At 47.8% G+C, this 16,490-nt stretch overlaps 1 protein-coding gene across 1 annotated transcript in view; it reads right to left on the bottom strand.

Annotated features, from left to right (window-relative positions):
- LOC139257747 (carbohydrate-responsive element-binding protein-like) overlaps window positions 1-16,197 on the bottom strand; it is a 30,604-nt gene extending 14,407 nt beyond the window's left edge. The window contains exons 1-2 of the mRNA XM_070874610.1: window positions 16,048-16,197; window positions 10,159-10,278 (exon numbers count right to left, since the gene is read on the bottom strand). Coding sequence (XP_070730711.1) covers window positions 10,159-10,278; window positions 16,048-16,197 — 270 coding nt within the window. The remainder of the gene's footprint in view (window positions 1-10,158; window positions 10,279-16,047) is intronic.
- Between the last annotated feature and the right edge of the window lie 293 nt (window positions 16,198-16,490).

Below are 16,490 nucleotides of genomic sequence, written 5' to 3'. Positions count from 1 at the left end.
AATAAACAGAACCAGGCAGATTTCCGGAGGCTTCCGAGAGAGCTGCCTACCATGTTGGAAGCTGTGTGTGCTGTGCTCTGTGAATATATCACATATATATATATCACATATATATATCTTTTAATTTTGCTGTTATACCCTTATACTCTGCTGACGTCTGTAAACAAAAAAGCCCAAGAGACCTGGGGTGTATGTACACAAAACTTTGAAGGTGGCAGAACAAGTTGAAAAAAGCGTACGGGATCCTTGGCTTTATCAACAGAGGCACAGAGTACAAAAGCAAGGAAGTTAGGTTAAACCTGTATAAATCACTGGTTAGGCCCCAGCTGGGGTATTGTGTCCCATTCTGGGCACCGCACTTTAGGCCTTGGAGAGGCTGCAGAGGGGATTTATGAGAATTATACCAGGGACGAGGAACTTCGGTTATGTGGAGAGATTGGAAAAGTTTGAATTGTTCTCCTTACAGCAGAGAAGGTTAACTGGAGATTTAATGGAGGCATTCAGAATCATGAAGGGTTTTGATAGAATAAATGAGAAACTGTTTCTACTGGCAGAAGGGCCAGTAACCAGAGGACACAGATTTAAAGTAATTACTTGGCAAGAGAGCCAAGGGCGAGATGAGAATTATTTTTTAATCAGTAAGTTATTACGATTTGGCATTCACTGCCTGAGAGGGTGGTGGAAGCAGATTGAATAGAATCAGAGGGCTGAACTTTCCATTTAGATCGCTAGGGCCCAAAAAATGGGCGATGTTCCAGCCTGAATGATGTTTCAGCTTTCAGGGTCGCTGGAAGAGTGTCCATTTTTTGGATCGCTACTTTCGGCTTTTTTTTGGGGCGATAGCTCAGCGATGTGAAATTAACCATACCGATGTGGAAGGCAAGGTGTCCCTAGCAACGGCCTTTCTGTGCATGTGGTTTTTTTTGCAAATAAGTTTTCCCGCGATTCAAGAGTTCAGGGATCATCCACACATGCGCAGAAGGTAAGGGGAGAGAGAGAAAGGCAGTTGAGAGGAGATAGAGAGAGAGAGAGAGCGAGAAAGAGAAAAGTGAAGTTAAATGTGTCAGGGCACGAGTCTGCTGTGAGTGGGCAGGAGATGGAGGGGAGGAGGAGGAGGAGGGCAAAGCCTTTTACTGATGAGGCCAACGAGGCCCTCGTAAGTGAGGTCCATAGCTGGTGGGGCCAACTAACTCTGAGTGGGCGTGGGAAACCTCCACCCCGGGCAGACCGCAAACTGTGGAGCGAGATCGCCGATGTGGTCTCAGCGGTGGCCAATGAGGCAAGGGGTTCGGACCAGTGCCGCAAGCGCTGGAACAGCCTGGTTGCTTCGGCAAGAGTAAGTATTAAATAGATTTTAAATTTACATAATATGTAAATCTCCTGGATTGAAATTAAGCTGGTTATTCTTGCATAGATTCCCTGCTAAGATCTGGGTAGGGCTCACAACCTGAGCCCTTTTTAAGTCTTTTTAAGTCTAAATTTGGATAGTACAGACAGAAGAGTAACTTCCAAAAAATAATTGGATAAAAAAAACTGCAGGGACATGCGAAAGAGCAGAGGAGTGGGACTTTAAAAACATTTGTTCCTGGTATGTGGACATCGCTGACAAGGCCGGCATTTATTGCCCATCCCTAATCGCCCCTTGAGAAGGTGGTGGTGAGCCACCTTCTTGAACCGCTGCAGTCCGTGTGGTGAAGGTGCTCCCACAGTGCTGTTAGGAAGGGAGTTCCATGATTTTGACTGAGCGACGATGAAGGAACGGCCGATATATTTCCAAGTCAGGATGGTGTGTGACTTGGAGGGGAACGTGGAGGGGATGGTATTCCCATGCGCCTGCTGCCCTTGACCTTCTAGGGGGTAGAGGTCGCGGGTTTGGGAGGTGCTGCCAAAGAAGCCTTGGTGAGTTGCTGCAGTGCATCTTGTAGATGGTGCACACTGCAGCCACGGTGCGCTGGTGGTGGAGGGAGTAAATGTTGAAGGTGGTGGATGGGGTGTCAGTCAAGCGGCTGCTTTGACCTGGATGGTGTCGAGCTTCTTGAGTGTTCAGGCAAGTGGAGAGTATTCCATCACACTCCTGACTTGTGCCTTGTAGATGGTGGAAAGGCTTTGGGGAGTCAGGAGGTGAGACACTCGCCGCAGAATACCCAGCCTCTGACCCGCTCTTGTTGCCACATTATTTATGTGGCTGGTCCAGTTGAGTTTCTGGTCAATGGTGACTTCCAGGATGTCTATGGTGGGGGATTTGGCGACGGTAATGCCGTTGAATGTCAAGGGGAGGTGGTTAGACTCCAGGTCTTGCTGCATGCGGGCATGGACTGCTCCATTATCTGAGGAGTTGCGAATGGAACTGGACACTGTGCAGCCATCAGCAAACATCCCCATTTCTGACCTTATGATGGAGGGAAGATCATTGATGAAGCAGCTGAAGATGGTTGGGCCTAGGACACTGCCCTGAGGAACTCCTGCAGAGATGTCCTGGGGCTGGGATGGTTGACCTCCAACAACCACAACCATCTTCCTTTGTGCTCGGTATGACTCCAGCCAGTGGAGAGTTTTCCCCCTGATTCCCATTGACTTCAGTTTTACTCGGGCTCCTTGATGCCACACTTGGCCAAATGCTGCCTTGATGTCGAGGGCAGTCACTCTCACCTCACCTCTGGAATTCAGCTCTTTTGTCCATGTTTGGACCAAGGCTGTAATGAGGTCTGGAGCCGAGTGGTCCTGGCAGAACCCAAACTGGGCATCGGTGAGCAGGTTATTGGTGAGTAAATGCAATGTCGATGACACCTTCCATCACTTTGCTGATGATTGAGAGTAGAATGATGGGTCGGTAATTGGCCGGATTGGATTTGTCCTGCTTTTTGTGGACAGGACATACCTGGGCAGTTTTCCACATTGTTGGGTAATGCCAGTGTTGTAGCTGTACTGGAACAGCTTGGCTAGAGGCACGGCTAGTTCTGGAGCACAAGACTTCAGCACGACAGCCGGGATGTTGTCGGGGCCCATCCAGTGCACTCAGCCGATTCGTGATACCACGCGGAGTGAATCGAATTGGCTGAAGACCGGGTTCTGTGATGGTGGGGACCTCGGGAGGAGGCCGATATGGATCATCCACTCGGCACTTCTGGCTGAAGATGGTTGCAAATACTTTAGCCTTGCCTTTTGCACTCACGTGCTGGGCTCCACCATCATTGAGAATGAGGATATTCATGGAGCCTCCTCCTCCCGTTAGTTGTTTAATGGTTCACCACCATTCACGGCTGTATGTGGCAGAACTGCAGAGCTTTGATCTGATCCGTTGATCGTGGGATCGCTTAGCTCTATTTATAGCATGCTGCTTCCGCTGTTTAGCATTGGTGCCTCATTTTTAGGTCCGCCTGGTGCTGCTCCTGGCATGCTCTTCTACACTCCTCATTGAACCAGACTTGATGGTAATAGCAGAGTGAGGGATATGCCGGGCCATGAGGTTACAGATTGTGGTGGAAGACAACATGGCCCACAGTGCTTCATGGATGCCCAGTTTTGAGCTGCTAGATCTGTTCTGAATCTATCCCATTTAGCTCGGTGGTAATGCCAGACAACACAATGGAGGGTATCCTCAGTGTGAACATGGGATTTGTCTCCACAAGGTCTGTGCGGTGATCACTGCTACCAATGCTGTCATGGATAGATGCATCTGCGACAGGTAGATATACTCAAATCCTCTTGTAATAAAGACCAACATACCATTTGCTTTCTTAATTGCTTGGTGTACCTGCATGTTAGCTTTCAGTGATTTGTATACACAGCCACCCAAGTCCCTCTGAACACTGTAGAATTTACCAATATTTCGCAAAGATTCCTTGTACCTTTCCCCTGCAGAGGAAAAGAATCCCTTTGTGGACTTTTAAAATGGAAGGACAAACCTCGGGACACAAATGAGTTTAAAGGGGCAGACGAAGCCTGCAGGGGATAAAAGGGTTGCATTCATGGAGACCACCCCCCCAGTGTTTGGACTCATAGGAAAGGGAATTTCATTTGGAACTCGATGAACATTTTGGTATCCGAGGAAAAACTCTGAGGAAGACACCTAAGAGCTTTACAAGTTTAAGATCTCTAAAGGAACATTTTGGAACAGACTGCCAGAACAGAGGGTGGGACTTCACTCAGGAATTGGGTATTGGAGCTAATTCAATCTGTCTGGGAGAATGAGTCGATCGATAACTAACAAGAACTGTGAGACATAAAAATTCGCTCCCTAGTGACAATAAAGGCATCAAGAGCTATCAGGCTAATCACCGGAGATCATTAGTGGTATGCATGTGCAAATAGACCTATAGAAATCACGGGCCCAGCCAAACGGCCCAAGAGTTTAAACACTGCTTCAACAATGCCAACCGGTGATTTTCTACATTAACACATCATAATCAAATTACTGCTGAACGAGCCCGACAAATTCTGACAAAGAAGAGCTCAAAACTAATGAGCAGCTCCCTTGAAACAAAGAGCTGGGCCAGATTTGGTGGGAGATAAGGAAGCCTTTTTGGGGTATATCTATTCCCAGTTTTACAAGGGAAAAAAAAGCAGCAGGAGGTGGGGAGTGAAGAAATGTAGTAATGGAGAAAACTGCAAGAAATCAAAGATCGACTGAGCACACCAACAGCAAGAGGCCCATGAAATGGAAGGTTGTCAGCAACCAAATTGACAACCCGGGCCACCACAACCAGCGAAACGACCAACCGAAACCAACTCAGCAAAAACCAAAGACTCGACATTTATTTCCACTCTACAATCTACTTCTGAACGACCAATAGGTGAGAAATTACCAAAAAGGACTGACTAAAACTATTCCTAACTAAAGAAATTGGGTACTTACCCCATACATCCAAAACGTGACTTACCGCATCAGCGGACTCACCCCAACTGAAGACTACGCAGTCCGAAGTCCTCTCCTCTGTCAGGGGTACAGCTCGCCTAAAAGGCAAAGTGCAGAGAACCCCGAAACTGCGATTCACCGGCAACTGTCAAAAGGGATTGGTGAGCATAGCCCCTGAACCCGCAGAGCTATAACTTAGTTAGTTAGGGGAATTGGGAGGGGAAGGCTGGGATAACTTGTGTAAATGTATCTGCATTCTCCTCTTTACCCCATTTAGAAATTAAGCTGTATTCTGTTCCCCACAGGTTGTATTTTGACAATTTATTCAATGTGTTGTACCCCTCTGTGTGTATTGGTATCACTATTCTGTGTGTGTTATTAAAGGTGTGCCTTTTACTTCTTTTTAAACACAATAAAGCCATTCCTGCTTCCTATCTCGAAACCGATTGTCTGTCCAAGTCTGTCACAGTCCCTTCATAATTCCAGAGTCTAGAACCAAGGGTGTGGGAGCAATTCGAAACCGCTCATATAAGGTCAGAAGGGAATGCTGACCCCCTGAAAACCACCCCTTACACCACCAACATTTCCCAATCTCTCACCATTTAAAAAATACTCTGCTTTTCTATTTTTCCCACCAAAGTGGATAACTTCACATTTCCTCCACATTTGCCATGTTCATGTCCATTCACTTAGTCTGTCTATATCCCCTTGAAGCCTCTTTGCATCCTCCTCACAACTTACATTCCCACCTAGCTTTGTATCATCAACAAACTTGGATATATTACATTTGGTCCCCTCATCCAAATCGTTGATATAGATTGTGAATAGCTGGGGCCCAAGCACCGATCCTTGTGGTACCCCACTAGTTACTGACTGCCAACCTGAAAATTACCCGTTTATTCCTGCTCTCTGTTTTCTGTCCGTTGACCAATCCTCAATCCATGCTAGTATATGACCCCCAATCTTGTTTAATAACCTCTTGTATGGCACCTTATCGAATGCCTTCTGAAAATCCAATTTCTCTGCCATTTCTTTATTCCCATAATAATTTCTCCTGTCTCAGCCTGAAGGGACCTGCATTTACTTTCACTAATCTTTTCCTTTTTACATTTTTTAAAAGCCTATACAATCTGTTTATAAGTCTCTCGCTAGTTTACTCTCATATTTTATTTTCCCTTTCTTCATCAATTTTTGGTCCTCCTTTGCTGAATTCTAAAACCCTCCCAAACCTCAGGATTACTGCTCTTTTTGGCAACATCATAAGCCTCTTCCTTTGATCTAATACTGTCTTCAACTTCCCTTGTTAGCCATGGTTGGACCACATTTCCTGTGGGGTTTTTGTGTCTTAAAAGGAATGTATATTTGTTGTAAATTATGTATTCATTCTTTAAATGCTCGCCATTGCTGGTCTACCATCATACCTTTAATGTGGTTTCCCAACATACCTTAGCCAACTCGCCCCTCATACTTTCGTAGTTTGCTTTATTTAGATTTAAGGCCCTAGTTTTGGATTTAACTAAATCACTTTCAAACATAATATAAAATTCTATCATATTATGGTCACTCTTCCCCAAGGGCCCCTTTACTACAAGGTTATTAATGAACCCTTTCTCATTGCACAATACTAGATCTAAAATAACCTATTCCCTAGTTGGTTGCTCAACATACTGATCTAGAAAACCATCTTGTATACATTCCACAAATTCGTCCTCCACACTATTACTGTATATTTGGTTTGCCCAGTCTATATGTAGATTAAAGTCCCCCATGATTACTGTATTACCCTTGTTGTATGCACCTCTAATTCCCTGATTTATACTGTGTCCTACATTACCACTACTGTTTGGGGGCCTATAAACAACTCCCACCAATGTTTTCTGTTTCTTAGCTCCACTCAAACTGACTCTACTTCTTGATTTTCCGAGCTATGATCCTTTCTCTCGACTGTCTTTATCCCATCCTTTATTATCAGGGCTAGCCCTCCTCCTTTTCCATTTTGCCTATCACTTCTAAACGTTAAGTATCCCGGAATATTTAGTTCCCAACCTTGGTCACTTTGCAACCATGTCTCCGTGATGGCTATTAGATCGAACCTATTTGCACTATTAATTCATTTATTTTGTTGAGAATGCTTCGCGCATTCAGATATCGTGCCTTTAGCTGACTTTTTTCTATTTTTCCCTGATGTCACCTTAGTCACTGATGCCCTATGACCTTTGTTACTCTCTGTCCCTTCCTGACCCACACTGTTTATTTTTACCCAAATCTCTGCTCTGCTCTAAGCCTTGACATTTCTCTTGCTGCTTTTAAATTTACTCTTTCCTGAATCCTCCCACCCCCTCCTTCATTAAACCCTGTCTAATGCCCTAGTTATTCGATTCGCCAGGACACTGGTTTTAACGGTTCAAGTGGAGCCCATCCAAACAGAACAGCTCCCTCTTTCTCCAGTACTGGTGCCAGTGCCCCAGGAAGCAAAACCCCAGCCTCCCACACCACTCTTTGAACCACACATTTAACCTGCTAATCTGCTTGTTCCTGTGCCAATTGCCGCATGGCTCAGGTAACAATCCAGAGATTATTACCTTTGAGGTTCTGCTTTTTAATTTGGATCCCAACTTCTCTCAGCAGACCCTCATTCCTAGTTCTACCTATGTCATTGGTTCCTACGTGGACCACCACAACTGGATCCTCCCCTCCCACTCCAAGTTCCTCTCCAGCCACGAGGAGATGTCTTTAACCCTGGTCAGGCAACACAACCTTCAGAACTCCCGGTTGGGGAGGCTGCAGAGAACAGTACCTATCCCTCTGACTATACTGTCTCCTACCACAACTACATTCCCTTTCACTCCCCCCAACTTGAATGGCCTCCTGTACCATGGTGCCCTGGTCAGCCTGCTCATCCATCCTGCAGACTTTTCCCTCACCACACAAGCAGCAAGAACCTCATGCCTGCTGGATAAGGACAAATGTCGAGGTTCCTCCAGTATTGCACCTGGGGTCCCCTTACCTGCCTGAGTTGCAGTCACATGCAATCTCATGTCCTTGGCCACTAACCAGACCTGTACCACTACCTAACCTAAGGAGTGTGACTGCTTCCTGGATCAAAGTGTCCAGGTAACTCTCCCCCTTCCTGATGCCCCACTATTTCTGCACCTCAGACTCCAACTCAACAACTCGGAGCTGAAGTTCCTCAAGATGTAGGCACTTACTACAAACGTGGTTGTCCGGGATCACAATGCTCTCCACAAACTCCCACATGCTGCAGTTGTGGCACACCACCTGCCCTGCCAGCCCTATATCACCTATTTAATTAAATACAATTAAATTTGTATTTAGGTAATGTCGTTCACAGTTTAGTTTCTTGACTACTTGCTTGATCTAGATTAAGTTATGGGCAATGAAATTAAATATCTACCTGCAACACAAGGACTACAAGGAGTGTAGGTAAAAAGCAGCAACTCCTTGCCCCTCTTCTCCGAATTCCCACTCGATCCAAATAAAACGCTCTGGGGGACAAATTTGCATTGTTTGCACCTCCCGTTAGCACCTCCGGGGGGCGGTAACAGGATGCAAATCCCTTTGTTTAAGTGCACTCTGTTTAATGCCGCTCTGTGCAGAACCTCTTGTCCTACCCAATCAGTGGTGGAAATAGGATCCAGAATAGTAGCTTTTATAAGGGAAGTGGATAAATGTTTGAAAAGGAAATATTTGAAAGGATGTGGGGAAGGGTATGTGAACAGGACTAAGTGGGGAGCTCTTTCAGGGAGCTGCTTCTGTCAGCTGTGAACCGAATGACCTCTTAAGATTCGGTTTTATGGTAGAGTTGGTTATGGGAGTATTGCTGTATGATATACGGGTGGCCTTCCATATTATTCTGTAACATACTCGTTGGCCCGGCAGTATTGTATTATCTCTCCGTTCACTTGTTTACCATCCTTTCTATCTCTCTGCCCAGATGTTTGCCGTACTTTATATCTCTCTATGCAGCTGTTTACTGTCTTTCAGCATTAAAATTGGTCTCTTTAGCGCCTCCCTTTATCGCCTCCGGGGTCGATAACGGCGCTAACCAGGGGTGGTGATAACATCGACTCGCGCCATATTCGGCGAGAGGTTTGCGGCGGCGGTGCGGCATTGCGCCCCGATCTCCATCGCCCTGAGATCATGACGCCATCGCCCTGTGCATTGCCCTGGACCCGAACTTGGTGACGCACCGGCAGGTGCAGGAAGCGCCCATCGGGAGGCCAGCCGCTTCAGGGGCAATGCTTAAAGGCGAGAGGGCCGAGGTAAGTTAAAAAAAATTACCTTCTCTCTTTTAGGTATCTGACCGGTCTTCTTTATCCAGGATCGATCAGCCCGGCACTCTGCTGATGGAGCGAGATCGCAGCTGCCGTCGGGGACAAGGTAAGTATTTCCCTTGCAGAGCCAGCAGCGATGGCCATTCCCTTTAAGGGAGAGAAGGAGCCTTCCATCGTGGCAACGCTGCATGGCCCAGTGTGCATTGTTGCACACCTACTGCCCCACCTGCACTCCAGGAGCGAAATGGAGAGCCTGATTTAACGATACACTTCCTTCCAGGAACGCAAACTGCAAATTTTTTAAGAAGTTTGAAAACATTAGTGCCCCCAATTTCACTCCAATATCTCTCTCTGTCCAGATATTTCCATCTTTCTATCTCTATATCCAGCTATTTACTGTCATGAGAACATAAGAAATAGGAGCAGAAGTCGGCCACCTGGCCCCTCGAGCCTGCTCCGCCATTCAATAAGATCATGGCTGATCTGATCATGGACTCAGCTCCACTTCCCTGCCCGCTCCCCATAACCCTTTATTCCCATGTCGCTCAACAATCTGTCTATCTCTGCCTTACATATATTCAATGACCCAGCCTCTCTCCAGGGCAGAGAATTCCACAGATTTCCAGCCCTCTGAGAGAAGAAATTCCTCCTCATCTCAGTTTCCTGTCCTCTCTCGAGTCCGTGTGTCAGTCGCTCCAGGTACACTCACTAGCCCCTGCCCCACTTGCTGTCCTTCAAGGCTCACTTACTATCTGTATATAATGAGGACACCACTGCTGTGACTGTTCCATTTTTATGATTTAATTTATAATATAAAAATCATAAAATAAAATTTATCATCAAACCAGACCCAGATGAAAGGAATAAATGCTTCAGTCACCTGGAATATGGAAATAGACCGTTAAATAAGAAACAAGCATCACACACGTACTATTCATCATCACTATCTTCAATATGAATAGCAGTACGAATGAAGACAGGAATTGTAAAGGGGTAGAGGGCTCTCACCTTCACTGCCGGCTGGGTGTCGAGCGATGTCACCAGACTGTGCAATGTGTTGAAGCCTAGCTTGATGTTGAAACGCCTCTTCTGCTCAGCAGAAATGTGAGTGATCCGCCTATTCTCGGCCTACCAGAGACAAGAGACAAGGAGACCAAGAATGTTTAACAGGTCCAGATGATTGCTCAGCTGAGGCCAGGGTTAGTGCCTGGGAAAGCTGCACGTGCTCACTCTGACCTGTATCAGACGGCAGCTCCTTCACTCAGCTCCTCAATAGATTATTGTCTTTATTCCGCATCCTATCACTCGAGTGCGCCCACAGAGCTTGTGATAAAGACAGCGGGGGAGAAATGCAGGCCGTTTACGCCTCCCGTTACTACCCCCGGGGGGTACAAACCATTTCTCGGGCGGGGCAAGGCACTGCAACCTGTTTTCGCTGCGGGCAATACATGGGCCAGCTTCACGGGGCACATGCTGGGCTTTAGGCTGCTCGCGGGGCGAAAATTAAAGGGGAGATGCGGTGCTGACAGTTTTAAAAATATCCGACTTGCCGGTTGCGGCCTCTGATCTTCACGGTGCGATGTTGCAGCCCGCCACTCCGCTTCTGTGCCTGGCTGCTGTCATGGCCGCCCGCTCTCCAGTGGTGCAAGGGTGGCCCCGTCTCCCTAAAGCAGAGTGCCCTCCCCTTTAATGGAAGGGGAGGGTCCTGCCTATCGCCTTTCCGCGTAGCGCTGGAAAATTCGTGAATGTTAGCGTCCCAGTCCCCCGCACCAAGCCCAAGTTAACTGCCATGGCGGAACCTCTGTGTCTGCCACACAGCTGTTACCGGCAACAACCAGGGGGGGTGGGAGGGGTACGCAATTTCGCCCCCAATATTTCTACAAGATACCAAGCAGTGACTGTGGGAGATACCATAGAATCATACAATCATACAAATTTACAGCATGGAAGGAGGCCATTTCGGCCCATCGTATCCGTGCTGGCCGACAAAGAGCTATCCAGCCTAATCCCACTTTACAGCTCTAGGTCCATAGGTTACTGCACTTCAGGTGCACATCCAAGTACTTTTTAAATGTGGTGAGTGTTTCTGCCTCTACCACCCTTTCAGGCAGTGAGTTCCAGACCCGCACCACCCTCTGGGTGAAGAAATTTCCCCTCAAATCCCCTCTAAACCTCCCCTAATTACTTTAAATCTATGCCCCCTGGTTTAAGGCCCCTCTGCTAAGGAAAATAGGTCCTTCCTATCCACTCTATCCAGGCCCCTCATAATTTTATACACCTCAATCAGGTCTCCCCCTCAGCCTCCTCTGCTCCAGAGAAAACAAACCCAGCATCTCCAATCTTTCCTCACAGCCAAAACTCTCCAGTCCAGGCAACATCCTTGTAAATCTCCTCTGTTCCCTCTCTAGTGCAATCACATTCTTCCTGTAAAGTGGTGACCAGAACTGCATGCAGTACTCCAGTGTTTTATACAGTTCAAGCATAACCTCCCTGCTCTTGTATTCTATGCCTCGGCTAATAAAGGCAAGTATTCTGTATGCCGCCTTAACCACCGTATCTACCTGGCCTGCCACCTTCAGGGATCTGTGGACATGCACTCCCAAGATCCCTTTGTTCCTCTACACTTCTCAGTGTCCTACCATTTAATGTGTATTCCCTTTCCTTGTTAGCCCTCCCCAAAATGCATTACCTCACACTTCTCCAGATTGAATTCCATTTGCCACTGTTCTGTCCACCTGACCAGTTGATTGATATCTTCCTGCAGTTTTCTTCTTCATTATCAACCACGCAGCCTATTTTAGTAATATCTGCAAACTTCTTAATCATACTCCCAACATTCAAATCCAAGTCATTGATATATACCACAAAAATAAGGGACCTAGTACTGAACCCTGTGGAATCCCACTGGATACATCCTTCCAGTCACAAAAACACCCATCAACCTTTGCTTCCTGTCTCTGAGCCAATTTTGGATCCAACTTGCCACTTTGCCCTGGATCCCATGGGCTTTTACTTTCGTGACCAGTCTGCCATGTGGGACCTTATCAAAAGCTTTGCTAAAATCCATATACACTACATCATACACACTGCCCTCATCGACTCTCCTGGTTACCTCCTCAAAAAAAATTAAATCGAGTTAGTCAGACACGACCTTCCCTTAACAAATCCATGCTGACTGTCCGTAATTAATCCATGTCTTTCCAAATTAAGATTTATCCTGTCCTTCAGAATTTTTTCCAATAATTTTCCCAACACCGAGGTTAGGTTAACTGGCCTGTAATTACTCGGTCTATCCCTTTCTCCCTTCTTAAACAAAGGTACAACGTTAGCAGTCCTCCAGTCCTCTGCACCACACCTGTAGCCAGAGTGGATTGGAAAATGATAGTCAGAGCCTCTGCTATTTCCTCTTTTGCTTCTCTTAACAGCCTGGGATACATTTCATCCGGGTCTGGGGATTTATCCACTTTCAAGCCCCTTATACTTCCTCTCTCAGTGTTTATTTCATCCAATATTTCACACTCCTCCTCCCTGATTGCAATGTCTGCATCGCCCCTCTCTTTTGTGAAAACAGACACAAAGTATTCATTAAAAACCACACCCACATTTTCTGCCTCCACACACACCTTACCCTCATGGACTCCAATAGGCCCTACCCTTTCTTTAGTTATCCTCTTGCTCTTAATATATTTATAAAACATCTTTGGGTTTTCCTTGATTTTATTTGCCAAGAATTTTTCATGCTCTTTGCTTTCCTAATTTCCTTTTTAATTGCACCCCTGCACTTTCTATACTCCTCTAAAGATTCTGCAGTATTGAGCCTCCATTTTTTTCTTTATCCTACCCTGTATATCCCTTGAGATCCAGGGCCTGTAGATTTGTTACTCCCACCCTTTTTCTTTAAGGGAACATAATTGCTCTGAGCCCTCAGGATCTCCTCCTTGATTAACCTTCAAGTAGCTGTTTCCAGTCCACTTTGGCTAAATCGCATCTCAGCTTAGCAAAGTTGACTTTTCCACGATTGAGAACTTCTATTCCTGGTCTATCTTCGTCCTTTTCCATAACTACCCTAAAGCTAACTGAATTATGATCACTAGCACCTAAATGCTCTCCCACTGATACCTCTTCCAACTGCCCAGCTTCATTCCCAGAACCGCCCCATCCCTTGCTGGGTTTGTTATATAACTTGCTGAAAAAAGTTTTCCTGAATGTATTTTAGGAATTCCACACCCTCTATACCTTTCACACAAATGTTATCCCAGCTAATATTAGGGTAGTTGAAATCCCTACTATTACTGCACTTCTCAGAAATTTGCCCACATATTTGCTCTTCCAAGTCCCTCTGACAGCTTGGGGGTCTAGAGTATACTCCCAGCAGTGTGATTGCCCCTTTTTGTTCTTCAATTCAACCCATATGGTCTCATTTCATGATCCTTCTAACATCATATCCCTCCTCACAGCTGTAATTGTTTCTTTAATCAATACTGCGATCCCATCTCCTTTTTTATCCCCTCTCTATCCCGTCTGAAAACCCTGTAACCAGGAATGTTGTGTTCCCATACCTGCCCTTCTTTCAGCCATGTCTCAGTACCAGCAGTGACTGTGGGATAGGCCAGGCAGCGACTGTGGGATAGGCCAGGCAGTGACTGTGGGATAGGCCAGGCAGTGACTGTGGGATAGGCCAGGCAGTGACTGTGGGATAGGCCAGGCAGTGACTGTGGGATAGGCCAGGCAGTGACTGTGGGATAGGCCAGGCAGTGACTGTGGGATAGGCCAGGCAGTGACTGTGGGATAGGCCAGGCAGCGACTGTGGGATACACCGGGCAGCGACTGTGAGATACACCGGGCAGCGACTGTGGGATAGGCCAGGCAGTGACTGTGGGATAGGCCAGGCAGTGACTGTGGGATAGGCCAGGCAGTGACTGTGGGATACACCGCGCAGTGACTGTGGGATACACCGGGCAGCGACTGTGGGATACACCGGGCAGCGACTGTGGGATACACCGGGCAGCGACTGTGGGATAGGCCAGGCAGCGCAGACCTAGTGCGCGCACATATCACAGTGTGGGCTAGTCCGTGCTGCCCCAGGGCCCTCGCCTCTTCTGGGCCCCGAACTCTCGCCTCTCCTGGGATCCGAACTCTCGCCTCTTCTGGGCCCCGAACTCTCGCCTCTCCTGGGCCCCGATCACGCCCCTCTACAATGGCCTAAGCACGGCAGGAAAGGCGAGTACAATTGAACATTCACCGACATTCTGCTGTGTGCACTGCCCCAGCTTTTCATGCCTACTCCACCACTTCACTGCTCACTTTCCCGTACCTTGCAAACACACCCATCATTGACCAAGGCCGCTCAGACTCTGGATGCTAACATGTCTGGTGCCTTAAATAGGATAACAGACACCCATGAGAAGGATAATGGTGGAAGGGGATATAGAAGTGGGAACTCTATTCATACTGCTCCCACTTCTCACCCGTTAATCCCCCCAGTCAGTACCCAAAACACTGCCTCGTGTCCCAATGGCCGAGTCTGCCCCTGCACATGTGTAGGTGGAGCAGTCTTTGGTGGGACCCCATCGGGCTCCAACAGCCAGAGACCAAGACCCAGAGGTCGTCGGCCAAGAGCAGTCAGAGCAGGGATCGGAGCAGCCTGCCTCTACCTCTGCTGAAGCCACAGGGGTTGTACCATGTAGGAGTGGGAGGAAAATGATGAGTAAAACTTTGTGTGTATGAGAAAATGTTATTTTGAGAAGTTTCCGTTATTTAGTAGAATCGCATAAAATGTATTACTTTGCCCCACTTTCCTGTACTGGCCATTCTTGGTTGCTGAGGGGCAAGTCGCCTTTCCAGTTGTTTGTTGATGAATGGGAAGGCATGAATTGACGGGGACCAATGGGGGAGGGGGATGTGAAATGTGTGGTTGGTTGGTTACAGGACTGCTTTGTGCCAGTGGCCCTGGGGCGGCGGGGGGTGTTGAGCGTGGCCATTGAATGTGAATGTTACATTGGTCCAGTGGTGGTAACTAACTGAACATTACAGCTATAAGGGAATCCCTGGCAGCAATGTGAGTGACAGAGAGAGAGAGAGAGGGGAGCGACAGAGAGCGAGAGAGAGAGAGCGAGGAGAGCGACAGAGAGAGAGAGCGAGAGAGAGAGAGCGAGGAGAGCGACAGAGAGAGAGAGAGAGAGAGAGAGGGGAGCGACACAGAGAGAGAGAGGGGAGCGACAGAGAGAGAGAGAGAGAGAGAGAGGAGCGACAGAGAGAGAGAGAGAGGGGAGCAACAGAGAGAAAGAGAGAGAGAGAGGGGAGCGACAGAGAGAGAGAGAGAGAGAGAGGGGAGCGACAGAGAGAGAGAGAGAGAGAGAGGGGAGCAACAGAGAGAGAGAGAGAGAGGGGAGCGACAGAGAGAGAGAGAGAGAGAGAGAGAGAGAGAGGGGAGCGACAGAGAGAGAGGGGAGAGAGAGAGAGGGGAGCGACAGAGAGAGAGAGAGAGAGAGAGAGAGGGGAGCGACAGAGAGAGATTGAGAGAGAGGGGGGAGCGACAGAGAGAGAGAGAGAGAGAGGGGAGCGACAGAGAGAGAGAGAGGGGAGCGACAGAGAGAGAGAGAGAGAGAGAGGGGAGCGACAGAGAGAGAGAGTGAGAGAGAGAGGGGAGCGACAGAGAGAGAGAGAGAGAGAGAGAGAGAGGGGGGAGCGACAGAGAGAGAGAGAGAGAGAGGGGAGCGACAGAGAGAGAGAGAGAGAGAGAGAGGGGAGCGACAGAGAGAGAGAGAGAGAGAGAGGGGAGCGACAGAGAGAGAGAGAGAGAGATAGGGGAGTGACAAAGAGAGAGAGAGAAAGTGGAGCGACAGAGAGAGAGAGAGAGAGAGAGAGAGAGGGAGGGGAGCAACCTTCATCCTTCGCCAACTCCTCCTCGTCCTTGTCCTTCACATCCTCATCGTCATCCTCCTCATCATCACTGGAATCACACGCAGACAATGTGCGCTCAGTACCTTGGTCCTCCAAACCTCGCTGCTGCGCTGTGTTGTGTGGAGCACAGCAGACCACGGCCATCCTGTCGACCCTGGCTGGAGCATATTGAATGGTGCTTCTTGAGCATGCCGATCACTGCACAATGACACATCTGGTTGTCATACGGCTTTCCTTGAACCACACTTGGGCTTCCTTCGTTGGGCTTCCTCATGGGTTTCATCAGCCATGTATGAAGGGGTATCTTATGTCTCCTAGCAACCACCCCTTAAGTCTGCTTGCAGGTCCAAAGAGGTTGGGGAGCTTGAACTGCCGCAGGATGAAAGCATCACGGCAGCTCCCCGGGAAAACATGCATAAATCATTTCTTGTGGTTAC

Source organism: Pristiophorus japonicus, unplaced genomic scaffold, assembly GCF_044704955.1.
Source record: "Pristiophorus japonicus isolate sPriJap1 unplaced genomic scaffold, sPriJap1.hap1 HAP1_SCAFFOLD_907, whole genome shotgun sequence".
In the NCBI taxonomy this organism is placed as follows: Eukaryota; Metazoa; Chordata; class Chondrichthyes; family Pristiophoridae; genus Pristiophorus; species Pristiophorus japonicus.
This window is presented reverse-complemented; position numbering and strand designations above follow the sequence as displayed.